General features: G+C 33.9%; 2 protein-coding genes across 3 annotated transcripts; one reads left to right on the top strand and one right to left on the bottom strand.

The window, feature by feature from the left end:
* Nucleotides 1-3,603: 3,603 nt before the first annotated feature.
* On the top strand, nucleotides 3,604-22,541 carry LOC105253468. Of its 2 annotated transcripts, XM_011261529.3 has the most exons (6): nucleotides 3,604-3,671; nucleotides 3,754-4,070; nucleotides 17,053-17,306; nucleotides 18,589-18,915; nucleotides 19,521-20,192; nucleotides 21,187-22,541. In XM_011261529.3, the coding sequence occupies exons 3-6, from the start codon at nucleotides 17,064-17,066 to the stop codon at nucleotides 21,397-21,399; spliced, it is 1,455 nt and encodes a 484-aa protein (XP_011259831.1). In that variant the 5' UTR covers nucleotides 3,604-3,671; nucleotides 3,754-4,070; nucleotides 17,053-17,063; the 3' UTR covers nucleotides 21,400-22,541. The 2 variants fall into 2 exon arrangements, with proteins under 2 accessions (XP_011259831.1, XP_025267349.1); XM_025411564.1 differs by lacking the exon at nucleotides 3,604-3,671 and having other exon boundaries at nucleotides 3,704-4,070.
* On the bottom strand, nucleotides 13,295-15,569 carry LOC105253467 (defensin-2). Its single transcript, XM_011261528.3, has 2 exons — nucleotides 15,403-15,569; nucleotides 13,295-14,359 (listed from the first exon to the last, which is right to left on the bottom strand). The coding sequence occupies exons 1-2, from the start codon at nucleotides 15,497-15,499 to the stop codon at nucleotides 14,163-14,165; spliced, it is 294 nt and encodes a 97-aa protein (XP_011259830.1). The 5' UTR covers nucleotides 15,500-15,569; the 3' UTR covers nucleotides 13,295-14,162.
* Nucleotides 22,542-23,268: the final 727 nt, after the last annotated feature.

Here is a 23,268-nt window from a genome sequence, read left to right as displayed (position 1 = left end):
ATATAATGTATTTTCCATAGATTCGAAAAATAATGCAAAATAATCTCCACTATTATTTAAAAAACGTATTATCGGCATTTATTTTTTGCTGTTTTGTTGTAACATTTATAAATTTCTATTATTTATTTTATAAGAAATATAATAATGGTAAATTTGATTAAGTGTGGTTATAAATAATCATATATTTATAATATTTTCTCTGCAATTTTTTTTTCAATAATATTTATAATTGAGTTAAAATTTCTGTTTATTATCTTAATGTATAGATTGTTTAGTTTTAACATTACACTTACATTTACATCATGAAATAAAATGTTCCTTTCAGATCCTTTTGATTTAAAATGTAAGTTCTGTCAAGTAACACATGTGTTACATCGTGTATGCACATTCATACGAGTACGCTATATTCATCATCCCCGAAATATCAAATTTTGATATTTGCAGAACGAATGTCAACAACGGTTTACAAATCGATGACATACTCTGTGTCGTTGAATATGACCAACGTAGACAAGTTAAGCGAGAGCTTAATGTCAACGGATGAATTTCATGCGGGAATAATCCGTCTAGTGCGCGTTATTCCATGTTTCCATTGTGTGTTGTGAAATAAAAATAAAAAGTACGAACAAATAACAAAATTTGTCCGATCGAAGAGAAGGAATATCTACGACGTACAATCAGCTGATCTACAGACGAGTAAAGCTCGCGCTCCGACAAGTTTTGATACATCGAATAAACTATCCGCGATAAATCGCGAGTGTCCCGCGAGATGCACAAGAAACCACGCTATTTAGACGACACTTCGAAGAGAAATGTTGAACCATAAGTTTGTAACTTCAGTATCAGTTCACGGACTGTCTTACTGAGCAAATGTAACTCTCGAACGATGAAAATTATTTATGGCACGAATTTTTGCGCGCGCATTTTAGCTTGTTATATCAAATTGGACGGAAAATATCTTTGACGTATATGAGACTTTTGAAAAACAATTACATATTTTGTTTTTTTTCTGGAAAAACTAAAGCAATTTAGCGCGATCTTGTAATGTTTAACATTAAATATCTGAAAAGCATATTACTGAAAAGATATAGTGAATAAGTACACACAATCTTCTTTATATTATAATTAAATAATGAAATCTTTGGTCGTAATTGCATTTTTTCTCAAAGTGTGATTCGTCAACAGTACCATGACGTCACCTAAAAGTCATTTTAGAAAAATCATAATGATCTCACTTGATATACTTTCGGCAATGTTTTGGTGACTTATTTTTGATATTAAACAATTCTAGCGAATTCTGTCGGAGAATATATATACTTCGCATATGAAATCTTAAGAATCAATCATAATAATATCATTTTTTATATATATTACGCCATTACTTGTTTATTTAATTATTCATGTATATTTTAATTATATTTAAGCAACATAATCTCTTTAAAATTATATAATGCGATTATTGAATTTAAAAATTTATAATTCTTTTTGTCATCTTTAATTCATTTTTTAATCATTTTCGTTTAAGTAACTTTTAAGTGATAAATAAAATCATGATGACGTCATAATGATGTCATTATGAGTTTCATGTTCTACCTGGATACTGACTTTATCAAGTACTGATTTTGTTGAATAGTCTTAATCTTACTTTGCGTAAGAGACATGCGTTCTTAATTATCCAAATCTTTTTGTACTAGCGTAGGCATTCTTAAGTAAAGCTGATAATCATTGTCTTGTAATGCGCATTAGAATTAATTGCGATAAGATGCAATAAACGACGTAGCTCGCGCACCAGGGAACGTATAATACGCTTTAAACCTCACAGATCCATCTAAAGCGATGTTGTTCCCTTTTAAGCACTTCGTTTGCATTTGGATTGTTTATCTACTTAACGAAATGCGATGCTATTGTCATTTAACAATCGCATAAAGTTTCGATTGCCTCCACGCGCTGCATTGTTGGCAACAAATATCGCGTATCTGGGAGAGATTCTATAACTGCGGTAGAAGCACTTGTCGGGGTCACTATATACAAATAGAAAAAGGGAGGAGAGAGAGAGTTAAATAAATAAACAGTGAATAATTTGTTATTGCACGCACTTCATCTCTTTGTTACTGACACATTCAAGCGCTACATAATTTTAAAGACATGTAAAACTTATTGCTACTACACGCGTATATTTTTTTTATATATTTATTCATTTAATATTCATTCATTTTTTTTAAAAGAATTGCATGACTGCTTAAAATTAAAGTAAAAGTATTGTATTTTTGATAACAATTCTTTTATAACTGTACAATTATCGTAATAATTAATTAATGTAATTAAAAAATAGATGTTAAATAAAATAAATACTTGAATGTCTTTGTATTATATTTGAAAAAAAATTTTTAAATTTCTCCCTAAAATTTCGGGTTGAATATTTCGAAAAGGCTTGAATGTGTTTCTTTAATAATCTTTTTGATAATTGTTGTATATTCTTGAATAAATAAATAATTGAATTTTGTGTGAAAACGGATTCCTCAAAATAATTTATAATGAATCTATCTGATGTGATAGCATTTCGTCACCAGTATAGTACTTTTGCGAGTTCTGATTAAGCTGAATTTTTAATATAGTTTTGCGATAACAATCCTGTAAAAAGAGGTGTTCCTGTTGCAGTGATGAATATTATGTCGCTGTTCGTGATAATATTAAATAAAATAAATAAAATTATTGAATAAAATTTGAGTATTTGAGATTTCATTCTTTAATTTCGGTATGTTTCTTGATTGATTCCTTTCAAATTTTAATACAGAAAGTTTGTAAAATCTTTCCTGATTTTGCTGCAAAGTTAGATTAGCTACTTCTTGCATTTCTTTAATCTAAGATTATGTAATATAACGTGAGATATATAAGAATATCGCATGACAAAATTCGATAGCAGCATTACAACGTCATCAACTCGCTATACATATAATAATGTGATGCATGTTGGGAGAATATATTACAAAACATTGTATTATAAAATATCACAAAGCATTGTATCGTGAAATATTAAAATATCATATTATACATATTACAAAAACATTGTATTATAAAATATAGAAGATTTTTCAACGGTAATATTCAATATATTTCATATATTTTCTACTTCATAATTTAAACAATTCTAAAGCTAAAATAATTTTGAACATGCATTAATTTTGCCAATACTTTTTAATATTAAAAATTTTTGTTTACGTTCGAAAAGGAGTGAAATACTAGAGCTAACTTTTCTGACATTTTACGAATTTCAAGATATTGTTAATCGACATTACTTCTTCGGGGAAGCTCCGTCGTGTTGATTGCGTAATCAACTTTGCTCGGATGAACGTTGCAACGATCGGTTCGAGGCTGGCCTGGCATCATTCAATTATGCTTCGAGATGTCAGTGTTTACATCGAAGCAACACGTGAAACGGTCCCTTCGCCACCGTCGCCGTTTCCGCTCCGTAGTTTGCCACCCCTTTGCGCGAGTCGAGCCATCCCCTAGGATCCAGCGGAATGTACATAAGCGACGAGAAGGTGTACGCGTCGATTGGTCGAGCGAGCCCGGTCGATGGCGAGAGGGGGCGCCGGGTCGTTCACGAAGCTCGTAGTGCCGCTCTGACCACCGTCGCGGCTGGAGTAGCCGTCTTGTCGTCGCTTTACCTGGTAAGAATCACCAACGCGATCGCTCACAGAAAGAGAGAGAGAGAGAGATCCATCAACATCACATATACATCTCCGATTTTAGCCGATGATCTCGGATCGGTAAAGATCGCGACGCTATCCCGGAGCCAGCGGAACCCTCAGCGAACCGATCGAGGGAAACGATCGTGAAAAGATCGATGTGTAAGGGTGACTATTATAGGTGCAGCGAGGTCATTACACTGAGCATCCCTGATATTGTCGAGTGGTGAGTGCGCCCACCGTGGGATCAACGAGGAGCAGCAGCTGAGATAGTGGTGGTACATCACTACGAGTGGATCGACAGACGAATCGTGGATGCGGTCGCATTAACAAACCTCCCCTTCCGAGATTAACATCGCTCGGCAGCCGACAATCTCCGCGGTAAGTGGGATTTCATTGCTTACTCACTCACCGCGCGTCAACTCGCGATGTTTACTCGTGTCTCATCTTCGATCGCATAACGTTTGATGACTTTTTGAATATATTGAGGATTTACGGGACGTCTATGAGGGATAGAAAGATTTTTTATAGCTTCGAAAGAGACTCTCGAAATTTTACGTCGATACCTTCTTGCGCTTTAATTGGCTGTGGAATTAGGCCGGGATAACGATGATCGGATAATATCGATGACAGATATTTACGATATTACCCATATCATGTTTTAGGGCTCAGGAACCCTTGAGCACATAATCATAACTCATGTACATAGTTCGTATCACGGAATTCCCCTAAGGTCGATCGTTATGTTCCGAATAATTATTCTACGAGCAATTAACTATTTCGAGCGATTCATTAATGATTTTTTAAGCGCGATATTATTGTAGCAATTTATTAACATATAAGAAGTATAAGCCATGTACAAATTTCCATTTCAGAATTATTTATTCGCAAAATACGCTTCTGTTCAAACAGAGACTCATAACAATAATTTTATTAGCTATCTATCTATTTGATCTGCAATACACTGGAAAAATTATGTCGTAAGTTTCCTTTGTAAAATTATCTTTATTATTTACATAATAATTATTATGAGCTTTTATAAAGGCGAAATTGTTTATGCTCGTTTTATTCACGAGTTTAATTGTTAAACTGATTATTTCAAGTTTTATAAAGCGAAAAATTAAATGCTATGGATAGTAACTGAAATGATAAACAATAGACTTATAAGTTTATTTAAATAATAAATTACGTGGTAGTAGCGTGGTTTACCTTTTCTAAGTTACTAGGTGTAAATTAACGCAGTAATTACATAAACGCGTTTGAGAAACTAACGTGTGCGAAGTTGCTTGAGTTGATAATCACGAAGTGTATACTATAAGAGAGACTATATATCAGAATTAATATTTCAAGTGATAAAAGGAATATTAACCTGAACTAGGTGATAATAGAAAATGACAATAGAAAATAAATATATAAAATGCGCCAGATAATTATTACAAATAGATCGGTAAAACAAAAATTGATAAACCAAAATTAAAATAACATTGTATTAAAGAGCCTCGTGTTTTTGAGAAATGATATATTTAAAATCTTTGTTCCAATCTGAGAATATATTTATTTTTTGCTTCACTTTGCGATTGAAGAAAGAAAATTCTTTGTCGAAAACAAATTATATTGCTGAATAATTTTATTCATTTCAAGGAGGAGATTTTTTTCTCTTATTTCTTCAAAATACGACGCTTCTCCAGAGAGATATTGAATCCTCGCATTTTACCAGTAATACTAGTCGAATATCAGGATTATTGACGAATCGATGAAATCTTGACTACCAGTCTAATTGACAATTACAAGCCTCGGCAGGTTTATGTAGCTGTGCATTCGCAGCGAATAATTGCCCTCGGTAATTTCGGTCTTCTGCTGCTGCGCTTTGAATGAATCGCTTCGCTTATTGTAGCTAGCAGAATAGAACAGGTCGAGAGGAAGAACAGTTCTTTTATTTTTTTCAGAGATACTTTTGATCGATGTACGAACATAGTTTTCAACAGCAAAATTAAATCTAAAACATGCTGGAATTAATAAAACCTTAATCTTAATCTTAAACTTAAAATCAATAATCTTAAGTTTAAAATAAATAATTTAATAATTTTATTATTCAATTAATTTTAAATCATGCTGTTACTTCGATCATTAATTAAATTATGAGCATAATAAATAGCGAGAGAGAGAGAGAGAGAGAGAGAGAGAGAGAGAGAGAGAGAGAGAGAGAGAGAGAGAGAGAGAGAGAGAAAGTTACAATTAAAGAATAACGAATAATCGTAGTAGGAATAATTATGTTTGCGAATTTGTTTCTAAATAGTATGTTTTAAGATGATTATTTTTTTCGTTTGATTTATTTGCGTAATATCGCATTATATGATCAAACGAACGCTTGCCATTTACACTATCAAAATCGCTCGAATTTTCCATCATTTTATTGTCACGTAATAATTAAATTCCGTTTTGTGAATAATTCCTGTTGTTTCAGTTAAAAATTTACTCATGAAATATTGCGCTATTTGTTACATAAAACGAACAAAACATTAAATAACAGTGGTGAAATATGCTACTAATTTTATGTTAAAATAATTTTATATTAAAATAAAAATAATGATGATCAAGATATTTTTGCAACAGGACTTTTTTGTATCGACATTTTGTAATGACATTGATTGCATTCGTAACATGATTCGAATTATAAATTTGCTTTAAAATGAGCTCCCGAATGCTTTAAATTACTTCGATTATTAATACTTACATATCGTAAATGTAAAAGGTTTTAAAAAGAATTTAAAAAGATTTCGTTTAATATCCGATATAAGTCTAATGAGATTCAATCTAATCAAGACTATTAAATACTTGAACGAATCGCGTAATATGATAAAATTAAAACTGCGAGAATACAAAATATGAAATTTCATAGATGGTATATACTTTCGCACTTATATAACATATTAATAATAAGAAAAAATGTGATAATAAAAAAAATTGGTAAAACGAAATAATATTAATAATAAAAAAATGTAACGATAATGATGACAAAATTTGAGTTACGACATTAATGAATGTTTAACGAGTGTTAAATAATTCAAGTAAGAACTTGCATAATACGCATTATATAATTTCGTAATATTGACGATATGCAAATACAATTTGCAAATAATAGATATTACGCGATTTATTCAAGTATTTAATAGTATTGATTAGATTGAATCGAATACAAACATTGGATGAAAAGTACAATGATTTATTTATACAGATATGTACACACAACACATACACATATTATACAAAATAAATACTGATGTAAAACGACATCATATACAACTCGTACCATTAATTTTGACCATAAATTTTCACTCGCTATTCATGCCCCCCCTTTCGTTTAATTTCTCGAAATCCTGGATTGTTATGCGTGAAATAAATGAAGGAATTGGAAGAGTATGGTTGCCCGCGGATTAAATCGTAACACTCGTTTGTACCGTAAATCCTTTGAGAAGACGGTTAAAACAGAGGAGAAATAGAAAAACGAGAAAAGGGTAGAATTCAAGCATGTCGGCCGAGATGACCGATCCTCCGGAAATATTTGCGACGGTCGGTCGGCATTCGAAGTATTTAATTAAGTCCGGAGGAAAAGTCCCGCAGTTACATGTCCTTGTGCTTTACGCGGACGCGTATCTTTGTAGGAAAACACATTTTCACAGGGAAAGATTCGATCTGAAAGGAAATACGTCTCATGAAAGATTTCTCTTCGAGCTTTACTTTACGATAAGAAAAATTCATTATCGGCGCGGAGGATGTGGGCGATTTAATTTTGAAGAAATTCCAAAGGTTTTTATTCCCACGGAAGTTTCGATTTATCGCTTACGCAGCTTTTCGACAAGTTATCTCCTCCTGTTGTGGGTGCACAGGTGCACTTACGTAATGGTGGTATACACAGGGTAGCACGTTTCGCGGGTAATTACACTAAATGTCCATCAAACACAGAGGGAGGTTGCTAATTGAACAAAAGAATGGAAGTTAACGAGGTAAAAGGGATGTCGGCACGAGAGTTAGAAGGCCGAAATGAATTGTCTTTAATAGCTGTTCTGTCGTTGCGCTATGGGAAACGCCTCGCGCATTTCACACCGGATTGTGCGAGAAAATGAGAGGGACTTAAAAATATGAATTTCCATCTTCTTTTTCTCCCGCGGGGATGTAATTATTTAACTAACCTCTAGTTATTTATGACATTTTTAACCTTTTTAAATTGCGCCAACGGGCAAACTAATTGCCAATTAATATTAATTAACATTAGAATAAGTATCTGAATATATAATATCCAATCTTAATAATTCATTAAAAATCTGGGGTGGTGGTTTAAAAGGTAACTCGCTTGTAATAATTGAATTAGAAATGATAAAAGTAGTAACATTTATATCATGAATAAAATAATACAAATAATATTAAAACGGGAAAACAATAAAGTTATAATTTTTGATTAAATCTTGTGTTAATGTAATTTCTCTGAGCACTTTATAAATAAGATTTCTGCCGATATGCATTCGAATTTAAGTAAAACACAGAACCTCATTGAAATCTTTTCGAGAATAAATGCATTAATTTAATAATTCTTTTATATTACTGTCAAAATTTCTTTATTATTTCTAAGTTTAAAATCCAAGCTGTAAACTTGGAAATATTTCGGCAATAATATAGCGAAATATGGAAAGCGGGGATAATCCAGGATTTGAGATAAATAAGCTCGGAATTGCGTACAATACAGCCTAGTATTTAAAAAAGTTAATGGATAATCAAAAAATCATCCCGACCGATAAAATATGTGTACTCCATTATTATTCTATCTGGATTTTCATTTTCCATTACGTGATCCTCTTTTTGCGCGGACAACGATCATTCAACAAATAGCCTTTCGTATTCATAAGCAATATTATAAAATCCAACAGAGTACATTGAACAACCATTAATATCGATGATCTCGCGGCCGCTGGTGATGATGACCGCGGCTTTTATAACGAGGGATCGATCACGTGGCTCGTGTGTGCCACGATACAGTTATACCGTCAGCCAAGGCAAAATTATTCCGCACGCCATTAAATCATTCGACCGGCAATTTTCATATGCGACCGCGAAACATCAACGGGTGCCGTTTATATAAACGTTTATGTGCTCGGCGCAGGTCGCGTTCTGCACGAGACACGGAATAAAGGCTACGACGTGACGTCAAATACGTTGCACACGTATGACGTCACGCAGGGCGTAAAGGGCGGTCAGCGGCGACCGTCGTGAGCAGGGGATATCGCGTCGCGGTATCGCCGCGCATGTGAGAAAATCCCTTTGTTATCGCCGGAGGCGTATGAGCTGACTCGAGATTACTTCAACACGTGGTTAAGTCTATGCGTGTGTGTAAGAGAAATTTTTAAATCTAGAATCTGCGCCGGATATCTTTGCCACATACGTGGGAGTCGCGCGAAGCTCGAGGCACGTGTGATAATATAAGATTCAATTTTATGTTTTATTTGGTAACGGATTTCTAGTATTTTTTAGAGAAAAAGAGAGAACAAAGACAGAATATATTTTCTCGATTCCTTATATACAAACAATGATGAAAATTTCAATCGGAAAGGGCTCCGCTTTTTTTAATGAAAAAAGTGGTTTTGGTCAAATTGGCTGAAATTGAAATGTGTTTTAGTTTAGGTGATGCTGATCAAAAATTTCCTCGGGCAAAAAGTCCACAAATCAAAAATATAAAAAATATGATTTGAAGTGAGTTGTACAACATATATATATATATATATTAATTTAATTTATATGTGTTCAAAAACTGGCGTTTTTAAATTTCAATACCATTCATTTTAAATCATCGTATCTTTTATACTTTTGATTTTCGGACTTTTTGGCCGAGGAGACTTTTGATCAGCATCATCTAAACTACAAAATATTTCAATTTCAGCCAATTTGATCGAGGCCACTTTTTCATATAAAATGTCCTTTAGTTGACATTTCAAATCGTTAGATATAGCGCGTTTTTTATTGTTTCGCCCATAAATAAACAAGGAAATAAACTTCAATTTGCCTGCTATCGTTAAAGGACATATTATGCAGTCTTTCTTTAAAAAATTCGACAGTAGACGATTGCATCTAGCAATAAACGAAATATATCGTTGTTTTCTCCCTTTCTCAGATATCAAGCTTGCCAGTTTTACGGCCGTTTCGCTGGTGTGACGCTAATATACCAACGGCGACGATGCAACGTTAACCCTATTCGAAGCAATCTCCCTCCATCTTACCGCAACTCGGTAGCTGGACTACCTTTGAAGCTCAAAAGCCAAGCTGTCACGTTCGTAGTGACCCCCATCGATCGATAGGGTTTAGTACTAAAGGTGCACTCACGAGCTCTTTGGTTTATCGGATGTCGCGCAACGTTTCTCGTCCAATGAATCTCATTTGAGAATCGCCAATACTGAAATTTCCAACACGGTAACGTTCGATAGGTATCGAATACAAAGGGAGGAAAAGAAATAGAGAGAGGAAATTAGAGAGAGAGATAGAGAGAGAAGGACAATGTGATTTGTTCGAATACGATGGAAATGCTGACCTCCCTTCTTCTCCTTTCGCTCGTTATTGAATCCTCTTTGCGAGATTACGTTGTAATTGGCTCTCGCTTCATAAACTCTTACCCTCATGTGAATTGACTTAAATTTAACCCGCTATTCGCAGCGCGGTTCGTTACTTGACAGTTTTAAAGTGTATCTATTCGGGACGATCTGATTGATTGCATTGTCTACGTTTGCACGTTTTCCGCATGGACTGAAAAAAATTCCTTTGCTTTCTGCTTCTGTTGCACATGTTTCAAGCAACCGTGTATGCAGGCAGCGTTGATCGAATGTCCAAAAATATTGCACGTGTAAATATGCTGAATAAATATCGCAATATGCGAATCTTGAATGATACACTGAGGAGAAAATTATCTTGAAATAAAAAAATTTTAGTTAACTCAAGAAAGCTATTTATTTGATGGCTACTAATCACGTATTTACTTGTATTTAAAACGTCTGTTTGCTTAAGTTAAGTATTTATTTACAAATGTTTAAAAAAATATAATTTTTAGTTAAATATTTTAATTTTAATTTTACAAAATATTTATTAAAATGCATTTTTTATTCCCAAAAATTTAAAATTTTTTAATTTTAAAAAATAATATATTTAATTTAATAAATTATAGTATATATTTTACGAAAATAATTTTTAAATATAAAAAATATATAAGTGAAAATAATGTATTTAATATAACATGCATATTTAATTAAAATTAAATACTTTTGCTTAAATGAAATAAACAATTCCTTGCATTTAAAGCAAAAGTTTCAGGATAACAAATTTATTTGATTTAAAAAAATTTTTCCCTCAGTGTACATATTCTGCACATTCTAAATTTTCTTACGTTTAAAGATACCGTATAATAAATATAAAATACAGGCAAAATATAATTTCTAAATTTAAAATGGAAAAATGTAAATATTATATATTTTAATATTTTCATCGTAGAATAATTATTGGAGCAAAATAATTCGTTTTATTCAGAAGCGTACAAGCATGTTCCAAAGTTAAAAGTCCTTAAATGAAGTTTATCATTTTTGTTCTGTTTCTATTTTATATAAGAGAGGAGAAACTTTTAAAAAATCTACGAGAATATCTCTCTCTCTTCACAAGAATAAGCCTGTTAATGTTTTCGCGCAGCATCTCGAAGACTGAAGTAATAAAATGTTCTTTTTATTACCTCCGGCAACAAACGCTCGGAAAATTCCGTGAGATTAATGTTTGCATTCACGAGATTAATGTCCGTTATTCAATGGACGAAGTTATTCTTCTCTGTTTGTATCGTGCGAGTATTTCTATTTCTGCCGTGCCGTCATACAATATTAACAGCTACGTGGACAATACATAGTCCGCGAACAGTTTGGACTTTATTCCAATACATTGTTCGGCGAATATCGTTTCATTTGCCGACTTCAGCTAACGGCAAGTTCTGAGACACAGAGGTAGATAGGTGAGAGAGTTCAAAGTCGCCTGGAGGACACGAAGAACCGAGAGTTCCTCCCACGAGAAGTCGGCAACTTTGAAATGCTGATGTCGATCGTTCGGCTCGAGCCGCCATCGAATCGAATTAAGTGTGGCATTCCGATCAAAGCGATCTTTCCTCGAACTGTTCTTTGAGGAATTATATATTTTTCTCCCCCGATAGAGTCCCAGCAGTCAGTTCTATCGGGATAAATTGCTGGCACTTGTGAACCGACCGACAAATTATCTTCCTCAAATGTAGAGAAAAAAGAAAGAAAGAGAGAGCGAATCGAATCACCTCTATTTTATATTACCTTGGAAATTGCACGTAAATTGGTTTTGCAAAAAACGAATATCGAATATTTGCGAATCGATAATTTTTGCGTCAGGTCGCGAAACTCTGTTCCATTTGGTTATCGTGTATCGGAGGTTTTATCGAGGAAACTTTCATATCGCCATCAGCACGTCGCAAATTTTCGAGTCCACCCATCACTCGTAAAGTCGCAACGACAAAAAGAAACACTTGATATCGGTCAGGGACGCCTGGTGTACAATGCTAAAATGTTTATCAATATATTAATGTCGTAAACAGAGAAGGATCTCTTGTAGAAACTCCTATCTTCCTATTGAGGACACTTCCGTTTAATCCGCTCTTAATCCATTCCCACTAATATCTTTCTACGAGAGTGCATTTCGAGTAGAGAGCTCTTCTAAAGTTTCCATCATGAATGACCCTTATCGTGCGAGTAGAGGGAAACTAAAGGTCGAGCAAGACGAGTATTCCGACGAAAGAATTTTACATACGTAATCAGAAATGATATGAATTTCGAGTGCATTGTATTATTCGAATTAAACGCTAAAGAAAATCTGAAAACGCATTTGAAAAATTAGAATTAAATCTGATAAATTAAGAGTAATCAATATGTATGTAATTACGTAGTCAGGATCAATGTAGTTACATTGATGATTTTTTTCTGGGATTGAAATCACAGAAATATTATTCGGCCAACATTGATTGCTCGAATATTAAAGGGGATGCTTCGCGACATAAGATGTACAATTTTATATTGAAGAAGTGACAGGTTTAAATCTTAGATAAAACATCGAATTAATTTTGGAGATTGATTCACGTACGATTGTTTAAGTGTTTAAACTGGATTGAAATACCGTCTCGGGAGACAGATTGAACAGCTTATTCAGTTCAGCAGTGATACGTGTTCCGTGGATATTTGCGACGCACGAATCAATATATACAGTGAGCCGAAAGATATTACGTTAGTGATTGGATTCATCAATGTGGAACTATCAGCCCGGACTCACATGTTGCTTTCATATCCGGAAATAGATTTTGAATACGCTAGGACGGAGGTCAATTATCAATTACCGGCGCGGTATGTTACGTTTTGTTCGATTAATTGCTCCTCTATATCCCATTATCACTTATTTCTATATCGTATATCATTAAAATCAATCTTGATTATACGATAAAATCGCAATATAACAAATAATGGATAAACTTGTGTCAAATATTTTGCATAATCTGTGTCGAATTTTATACAAAGATATTATTTTGGTCAAATTTTTATGTCTCTTTTTTTTACAAATATTGTGATTGCAAATTTATATAATTATTGCGATTGAGAAATTAAACTAACTGGATGGCTTTTATTTTATTATAAAAAAGCAGATTAGTGCTAATTATGATAAGTACCGCTAATTAGGTATCTTGCAAAACAAGTTCGTAGAATATAGATTCTAATTTAAATATCGCTTAAATACATTTATATTATATTTAATAGCATTGAAAAATACTTCAAAGATATCAGTACAATTATTCTTCAATGCCTAATTGATTATTTTACTTGAAACGTAAATATTATAGATATTCGATATATCCAAACATATGTGTGTGTGTATGCGTGTATATGTTAAAATAATTTTCATAAAACTATATTTGATTCAGTCAATATTGTGTGTTTGCCACAGTGAAATTATTCAACAATTGACATTATTAAAAAGTGTTACACAAATCTTATACCCTCATTACTCGAGATAAATCACCGTTCATTAATAATGACCAACATTTTAATTTTAATTTAATTAAATTAATTAATCTCTCGCGAAACGTGGCGGATAAGAGCCGTTATTCTTATCAAATTACATGACACAACGATGAAAATTATCGAGACAATTTCCACTGATAGTAGCGTTATCAATTTTCGGCGAGAATTTGCGCGTTACGATCGATCGACCGAGACCATCACGTGGCGGTTAAGCTGGTGCGATGTCCCGTCATGATCCTCGTCATGAATATTAATCTGGATTACGATGCAACAACGTACGCCAACGTAGTCGATGGCGTGGGACAACGAACGAGAGGCAAGATCCGTGGGACGTGCGTCGGATGATGATACGTTTCAAAGGGAGACGCGACGTCTAATTCCTGCAGACGCAGATGCCGTCGCGGCAGCGGCCGCCCCGACGACGCTGCACCAGGCATTTAGCCGCGCACGCACTGTGGTTTATGGTCAACCATTGGGATTGCCACGATAAAAGGTCGCAGGTTACGCGCCGGTGTCGGATGGGCGACAGATTCGATGCCATCTCGTCGTATTGCGGCTCGTCGATGGTGGCTGAAACAATTCGAGCAATTTTCCCATTATTTTCCCTCGTGCGATAATAAGACCGAAATTCCGCGTTTCACAGAGTATATTGAATTTTTACACGAACACAGGATATATATTCGACACCATGTATGTTACAATGCGAAATCGTATTTACGGGACGAACGAAAAGAGAATTTTGTAGCAGGAATGCACATTCTCTCACGAGAATAGAGTTAATTCTTCCTTTTGCGCTGTCTTTTTCGTTTAAAGTAAGGTGAGAAATTGAAGGAAATTTGAAAGCACTTCTTTCTTTTACGAATTACCTTATATTGGGAGTTATTTTTATTAAATAAATTTCGAGTTTTTAAAGAGAATTTAATTTTTATTTGAGACTTTAATTACGGAAGATTGATTTTAATATTTAAATAATATTTAATAATAATATTTAATTTTAAATAATATTGAATTTTAATATTTAAATGATATTTCAGAGAGTAAAGTAAATACTATTTCTAATTTAGCATTCGGAAATGATGCGATAAGTCAAATGATTCATCAGAGAGAAAGGTCGTGTCATATTGAAAGGATATCGACAATGTATTATCAATGTATGCTAAAAGGGTACATTGGAGAAAGAAAAGATTAGAGAGAGAAGGAGAAAGAGCGAGACAGAGAATATATGTATTTATGTGTATAACACATTATTATTGACAAAAGATAATGCATTCTAGATATTTATTAATCAAAGTTGAAAAGTTTCCCTATATTGTACAATGCAATATTACTCTCCTCGAAAAATAAGGCTATAACAACAACAAACACTAATATTTGCATCATAATTTCTTCATAATACAAAAATAATATTTAGTATTTTTAATACTTAACAATATCTCTCTGTCTTTCAAATATCTTTCTTGATATCTCCGCAAAAAATCTCCGATAAAAAAAAGCAGAGAGATTATTTGAAATTAATTAAAGCTTAATAAAATTGTTCAATTATCGAGAGACTTTTCATTTGAGCTACGAGAAATTTTTCCGTCGTCCTCTCTTTTACGATAAAACGTACTTACTCAATTCGTAAGTAGGTCCGTCATAAACAGCCGATAGTGTGTTTGCCGAAACGTAAGCTAGTACAGCAAAAGTGGCGAAGATAACGAGCAGCTTCATGATCGCAAAATGAGTTTTCACGTGCACTCGAATACCCCTGAAATGACGATATCCTTAAGGATGTGGAGCGCTTTATATATCTCGACGCTGCCACCAAGAACATCCTCTTTCGCCTAACGGAGCGATTTTCCTTGTTAATGTCCCGCCACCGGAATTCTCGTGGCTTCGCGTTTGCTATTTCCAGCCGACTGACCTACGTATTCGAATATTAATTTCCGGTATTATCACCGTTACCGGGACGACTGCGAGAGAAAGGGAGAGGCGATAAAGCTGGTCGATCGACTGCAGCTTTTCTATTCGAAAGTGTCGACGTGACTATAGCTTGCGAGAAATAAGTGAATTAAAAAAAGTTGACAGGTATTCATCGAAAAATTTTAATATTCGAAAGTAAACGATATTGTGAAACTTCTTAGATTTCATCCTGTCATCCTATCTTCGACGTACCGATATAATCCGAGGGACTGACGAGATACATCAAATATTGAATAAAAGAAATATTTTATACATGTATTTTAATATATATATAAATATATAAATATTAAAAAAAAAAATTATGAATAAGAAATTTTCAATACCTGACTATATCTACTACAGATTTAATCTTTCGTGATTAAATAATTCGTGCGTGTGCTGCGATCATAAAGGATTAAAATTTATCAAATTGAAAAGAAATTCAAAAGTTAATCAAAATAATAATAATAATATTTTCCATATTGTAATTGCTTTTCATATTTAATAAGTTTTATTGATTTATTTCTTCGCACGTTAATAAACACGATTAATATTCGCACATTGCAAGAATCTTGAAAGTTAATAATTCTAAGTTAATAATTTTATGAAAAATATTACGGTATCGGTTAAGCTGCGAATAAACAATTCAATGGCGGAAAATAATGCACGCGTGCTGCAACGCGTACTCGCGGGTGATCGCAAATTTCATTATTCCATAACAGCTGACCCAGATATTGAACGAAAATATGATTTCTGCAAACGCTAATATTTGCGTAGCGACGCAATGTGACGTGTAGTATGTCATTCTCAACAGCGGCGATATTTTTTTATTCTTTTTTTTCTTCGTAATCCAGGGCGTTACGGCTCTATAGGCTGTTGCACATCCTACGCAAATATATTTATGGAAATTTAACACTGAAATTTCTCCTCTTCCTCCATTATGTAACGCATTACTCAGAAGGGCGGGGGTGTAGCTTGGATATCAAATCGAAATGCTTGCACGTGTCCTGAATTACACGAGCCGTATAAGACGATGTATTACGTGCAATGCTTTATCCATATTTTTCACACTAGAAACATGCATCTATCGGATGTCATTCCGTCGTGAAAAATAAAAAGTCTCGTCGGGAATTCCTTTAATCTCGACGTCGCACACACACCCACACGCGGAAAGCTCGCCGGATCCATTCGGGATTTTAAATGATGCGTGCAACCTGTGAGAATCTGCTCTCCCATTTTATGTAACTGGTTATGCAAAGAGCTGACTTACAAATAATGAGAATTAAGATGGGGGAAATTTGAAAAATAAATAATATTTGCAGAAAATATCAGCATGAGACGACAATCGTTCTGCCCGAGTACGAGCAGCGGGAGCGGTGGTGCCGAGCCGCTGATCGTCGTCGAGGAAAGCACGGTCGGCGAGGAGGAAGCGGATCGCTGTCGCGTGGAATCACCGCCGCGTTGCGTCGATCCGGATTCCCCATCCTTGAATCCCTATCTGCTCTCGCCGTGGAGGGACGCCAGGAAGCATTCCTTACCGACCCCGCAGTGCACATCCGGGATAACCGCATCCCAGGTATATATGTGTGCGCGTGCACAGGAAGCCTTTCGCGGTTACGGCGATATTGATATGCAAACAATGATAATTTTGATGCTGTTATGCACGAAATATATTGTTAGAATAAACTTATTTGCAGCTCAGGATAATCGCGATAAAATGAGCGTTGTTCTCGATATAAATAACGAGATGAAATCGTCTAATATTATATTTCTTGGATTTTATTATAATTTCATATATTTTAATTTAAAATTAATTAATGAGGTATATTATTTTTCTTAATATCGGCAGACAGGTTTTAAAAAATCTATGGTAAAGAGGTTTAAGAATACCTAGGTAGAACATGAAACTCATAATGACATCAATATGACGTCCTAAAAGTCACCTAAAAGCCTTTTAGAAAAATAATGATATTATAATGATCTCATTTGATATACTTTTGGCAATGTTTTGGTGACTTATTTTTGATATTAAACAATTCTAGCGAACTCTGTTGGAGAATATGCAGGGTGTGCCAGTTATCTTCCGTCATCTTTCAAAGATAGATTCCTGGGATCATTTGAAGACGATTTTTCCTCAGCGAAAATATCAATGAAGGCCATCATTTTTTACATGTTCCCGATTTTTGTCATCATAAATCTTTCCAATTAAGTCTTAAATTAAAACTCAACTAAAGTAAACTCTATTTAAAATTAATCAAAGAATGTGGTTTTGTTAATATTTTGTTTCTACAAAGCTTAGTTTACGAAAAACCCCTTATTTCCAATCACTTATAATTCGAAAATTATTAGTGCCTCGACATTTTCGTTGAGGAAAAATCGTCTTCGGATATATCATTTTTTATATGGATTACGCAATTACTTGTTTATTTAATTATTCATGTATATTTTAATTATATTTAAGTAACATAATCTCTTTAAAATTATATAATGCCATTATTGAACTTAAAAATTTATGATTCTTTTTGTCATCTTTAATTTTTCATTTTTTATCATCATTTTTTATTTTTTTGTCATCTTCATTTTTTAATCATTTTTATTTAGGTAACTTTTAGTAAGTGATAAATAAAATCATGATGACGTCATAATGATGTCATTATGAGTTTCATGTTCTACCTGGGTAATCACGTTAAAAATATATCACACGAACCGGACATGTTATGATTGAAATAATTTTATTATCGCGATTGAATAAATTTTCTTTTGAGGCTGCTTAGCTCATTCTTCTTCTATAGTGATAAGATAAAAGCACACATATTGAATGTCGCAGTTAAAGTTACATCAATATAAATTACGAACAGGTGCGACGATTGAGCGAACGCGGCGGAGAAGGATCCGGTCCATCAGCGAGAGAAGCTGCCTTCCTGGCGACGCTCTCGCAGACGCCGGCTCCGCAGGCAGGCGGTCGACGACACTCTGTCGTCACGATTTCCAAGGTGCCGACTACCCTATTTGGTCGCAATCGTCGAGAATCTATCGCCGCATTTCCCATGGGAGGCGCCACCAGGATATTGCAAGGCCGGCGGGACTCGTCCACCGGGATAACCGGTCCGCCCAGTAATAGTGGAAGCACTCACAATTTGCAGCTCGACATTATGGACGATATCGCCGAGATCAAGGCCAAAAAGGTAATAGTATAAATTTTATAAATGACATAGATAAAGTAGAGTTAAAATAAGAGACACTCTGTGTATATCTCAAACGATACGATAGTCCTTTTTTATTGTACTGTATATCTTCCTGCTGATTAACTTGGAATGAGGGGCAAGACCGAGTTCCTTAATCACTATTAGATTCATTAGACGGTTAAAGATTTAGATCACTTTTATTTTTCTTCTGCTCTTTGACTAAAAGTCTCCAAAACTTTGAACATACATTGAATCGCATGTCTTATTGTTAAATTCAATTTCAAAATTAAAGCCTTCTTTCAAAATTCAGATTAAAAAAAATCAAGAGTTCTTGTGTTTTTGTGAAATAATATTATATTATAAAGCATAAGATTCACAAGACCAAAAACTAAATTACAATAAAATAATAACTGAAATACATATTGATCAAAGAGTTTCCGGCAGAAATAATTTAAAAATATGCAGCGTTATTAAAATTGTAGTTAAATTGTTTATTTAATTGTTTATGTTATTGTAATTGTTTAAATTGTTAATTCATACGCATCTCTTATTTGCTCTCTAACTTTGCTCAAACGAGAAGCGCTTTAATACTCGTACCTTCTCAGGTTCGTTTAAAAATGTACAAGACATCGTCTCGCGAACGCGTATGCGAGATCCAGCCTCTGGAAGGCAATGGCAGCTCTACCACGCAAAAATACATACAGCATCAGAAACGTCGGTTCTCTGAGTTCTCAGCATCGGTCGCGGCGTCGACATCGGCGCTACGCAGACGTGCGTCTGAAATGACGAAGCCGATTTGCGAACTCGATGTACCCTCTTCGGCAACAGCGGCGGGCATTACATGTTCTAACACAGACCTGATATCCATTTTGAGTTCCTTGACGTCGTCCGCATCGGAGATAAACACGTGCGGCACATCGGACGCAAAGGATGAACAAAAATCGAGCTGGTCCTCGAAGACGGCGGAGCAGAGACGTAATCGACTCAAAAGCACACGATCTAACAGCTTCGACGTGTCCATTCTGCATAGCACCAAAAGCAAAACATCGAGCAGCAAGGGTACCGTAGGCTCGCTCGTCGCACAGAGCAATTGGTTCACCAAGCGTCATCAACCTATCTCGAAAAAGAATAGGTACCTGGATGAAGAGAACGCGACGACGTTCAAACTCGACAAATTAAAGATAGTTAAAACCGTCAAGGATACGCTGGCGAAGAACGTGGACACCAGGCACAAGGTTCTTTGGGATGACAGCAGCGGTACCAAAGTGGACGCTCAGGTAAACGAAACGTAGTGACGTTCTGTTTATTCAAAAGGGAAGACTAACGTTAAACATGTTAATCATAGAGTCAATTGCGTGTATCTTTCTCTAGTAGGCATTTATAAGCATCACGAGAATTATAATTAAAAAATTATAAATTTAAAATAAAGTTCTATTTTTATCTGTAGGGTTGCACGAGATACTAAGATTAGTCTTGATATTGTCTTGTCTTATCTTGAATGTCAAGATCAAGACAAGATTTTTAATTAGTTATCAAGACAATACCAAGGCTAAAACTGTCAAGATTATTAGTCTTGTCAAGATTATTGGTTCTCAAAAGAACTAAAATATTTATATTTGTAAATGAAAAAAATCACTATATACGAATTTAAAAAAATTTAATTCAATAAAAACATTTATATTAATAAATTTAAAAACATTCATTGAGAAAAGTCTTTCTACTGGCATGGACGAGGCAGTTGAACTTAAAATGTCTCGAGCTATTTTTGACAATGTGGGATAAATATGAACCTGATTTTTTATTACTCCAAAATATTTATATTTGCACATTCCCTTGGAGCCTGTAAATAGATATTAATTTCTGTTTTCCAAACAGTAAATGTTTTTTTATGTAAATAAACGGCATTTATATCGATTACATAGTAATAATTACAATTAAAATATAATACAATAGTAATAATTATTTCAAATTATATTACAAAAATTATGTTAAATATTATTTAAATAATTTTTTAATATTAGATAAAAAATTGTTAATAAAATCGAGACAAGACGAGATTTTTGCTACCAATATTCACTCAAGACCAAGACAAGATTTAAATTTTTGAAAATTTTCAATACCAATACAATATTTTTACGAATATTGTCTTGTGTAACCCTAATTGGGTCTTGTGCAACCCTAATTCTCGCGTATGGGAAAAGTGAATCACATTAAAGAAACTAAAGTTTTCTCGCGCGACGCGAAGGCGTAACTTCTCGTGTCTATTGACAGGTGCTCGGTAATGCCATCGAGAAGCTTCTTACCTCAACCCACAGGGGAAACGATGCGGAAATGTCGGGCAGTTCATCTGGAAAACCATCTGTGTCACCGAACAAGTCGCGCGGCGGCAAGGTCACCAGCTGGTTCTCGAGCGGAAACAAGGAGCAGGAGCAAGCGGACTGCGATTCGATTTGCTCCACTCTCAAGGACCTCTTCGTCAAGTAGTGCATCATCGTCGGACCGTTTCTTCACAATTACGTCATCTGTTTCGTTTTGTTACATCAAGATATACCGGATTGAGGTTTGATAGCACGAGGTATTCGTTGCACCGCTATTATTTATCTTCTTTTCGTTTTCGCCGAATGAGTTTTATTATTCGAACTAACTTCTTGTGTAAATACGAAGAGATTTGTTGGAACGGCTTCTCTCCTGTTTGCCTCCTTGAATTGGGAAGGGAAAGAGAAAAATCGGGCGCGAGAGAGGAATAGGAAGAGAGAGAAAGAGAAAGAGAGAAATGAAAATTGCGAAAGAAAACATATTTTATCGGAGATGTAATGATTTTTTCTTTTCCTTTTTTACACATTTTCTCGAAGAAAGGAACGTTAACACCCTCGCACGTTTATTTTTTATAGCAGCTTTAAAAAGTCTTTTTTATCAAAATTCTTTAAAACTTAAAAATAATAAAAGATATTGTCAGACTCGTTATCGGAGGAATATTTGGATCTTTCAACATGGGGTTTTCATACGTTTGTAAAATTTTATTTGAAAAATTAATATTCAATAATAGATGTTGCAATTTTAATTTTTGCACAGATTATACCGTTAAATACGGTGATTTACGAAGTTAAAGGCCTTTGCTAAATTATTTTTTGTAATGCAATATGCGAACATTGATGAGTACGTATACATCGATATATGTATACAAATTATTTTAGATTTTATCCTCTATTTATGTTTGTCGCAAATGATTATACTTATAATCACCGTGAAATAATAGATAGGAGATAATAGATAACGCTATGATAAATCTGTTCTTGTCTATCCTCGATTCTTGTCTGAATCAACGCACCTGCACATACAACGCTCTATAATTTCTATTAATAAAGAGAGAATGCGAATCGGAGAGAGATTGTTTATAGAACTATTTTCATATGAAACAATTATTTTTAATGATGTATCGTTTTAAGTTGTTGCGATCAGATAATATTATATTGGCGTAAAAGAATTCTAAGAGTAAGATTATGACGTAAAAAATATATTCTGTGCTATGTAAGTGTGTTTCGTAAGTATATTAACGAATATAATATGAATAAATGTTAATGTCTATCCTTTGCGGGTCAAAGGGAGGAGAGAGAGAGAGAGAGAAAGAGAGAAAATATTAATTATATATATATATATATATATATATATACATATATATATATATATATATAAAATATATTCTTAAAGAGAGGCAAACACATAGAGAACGGCTGGTCCGGTAAGTTATGCAAACTTACGACATAATGTAAGTTGGCACTTTATCTGCCATCCTTTTTCCTGTTTCATTGATCGAATTTCTATCTGTTTTCCAGCTTTTTCTGATCGGCAGCTCGTCGATATCATCACGATTTTCAATCATAATACGAGTGTCACTGATGTAGAGATATATGTATGATATTATATAAAGCTATGTGTGTAAAAATTGCCATGTACGTTTAATAATGACATGCAACAATATACATGGAGTTGTACGTCAAATTCAAAAAGAGAAAAAATATTCGTGTATCGCAGCCTCTCGAGAATTTTGTGTTTCAAGAATATAAACAACTGTGAGTATGCAAACGAATTAAATATGGAGCAGCCATAAATGAAAAATCAATTAATACCGTGACAATGTCTCGCAAATTTATTTTCTTTGGCAACTTTTCGATCGCATTTATTAGTCATTCTTGATAATTATTTTTTGAATTCTTTTTTTAAATTTGAAAGATAAAAGATGCATTGTTTTATTATATAACTATTCATCATGTCTTTATATATTCAAATTTCTTTCTACGTAATTATGTTTTAATTAAGATTTTTTAATTTTGTTCCTTGAATAACATCTTTGTG

This window comes from Camponotus floridanus, unplaced genomic scaffold (genome assembly GCF_003227725.1).
Source record: "Camponotus floridanus strain SB8 unplaced genomic scaffold, Cflo_v7.5 scaffold40, whole genome shotgun sequence".
In the NCBI taxonomy this organism is placed as follows: domain Eukaryota; kingdom Metazoa; phylum Arthropoda; class Insecta; order Hymenoptera; family Formicidae; genus Camponotus; species Camponotus floridanus.
The sequence above is the reverse complement of the archived record's forward strand: the minus strand, read 5'-3'. Positions and strand labels throughout refer to the sequence as shown.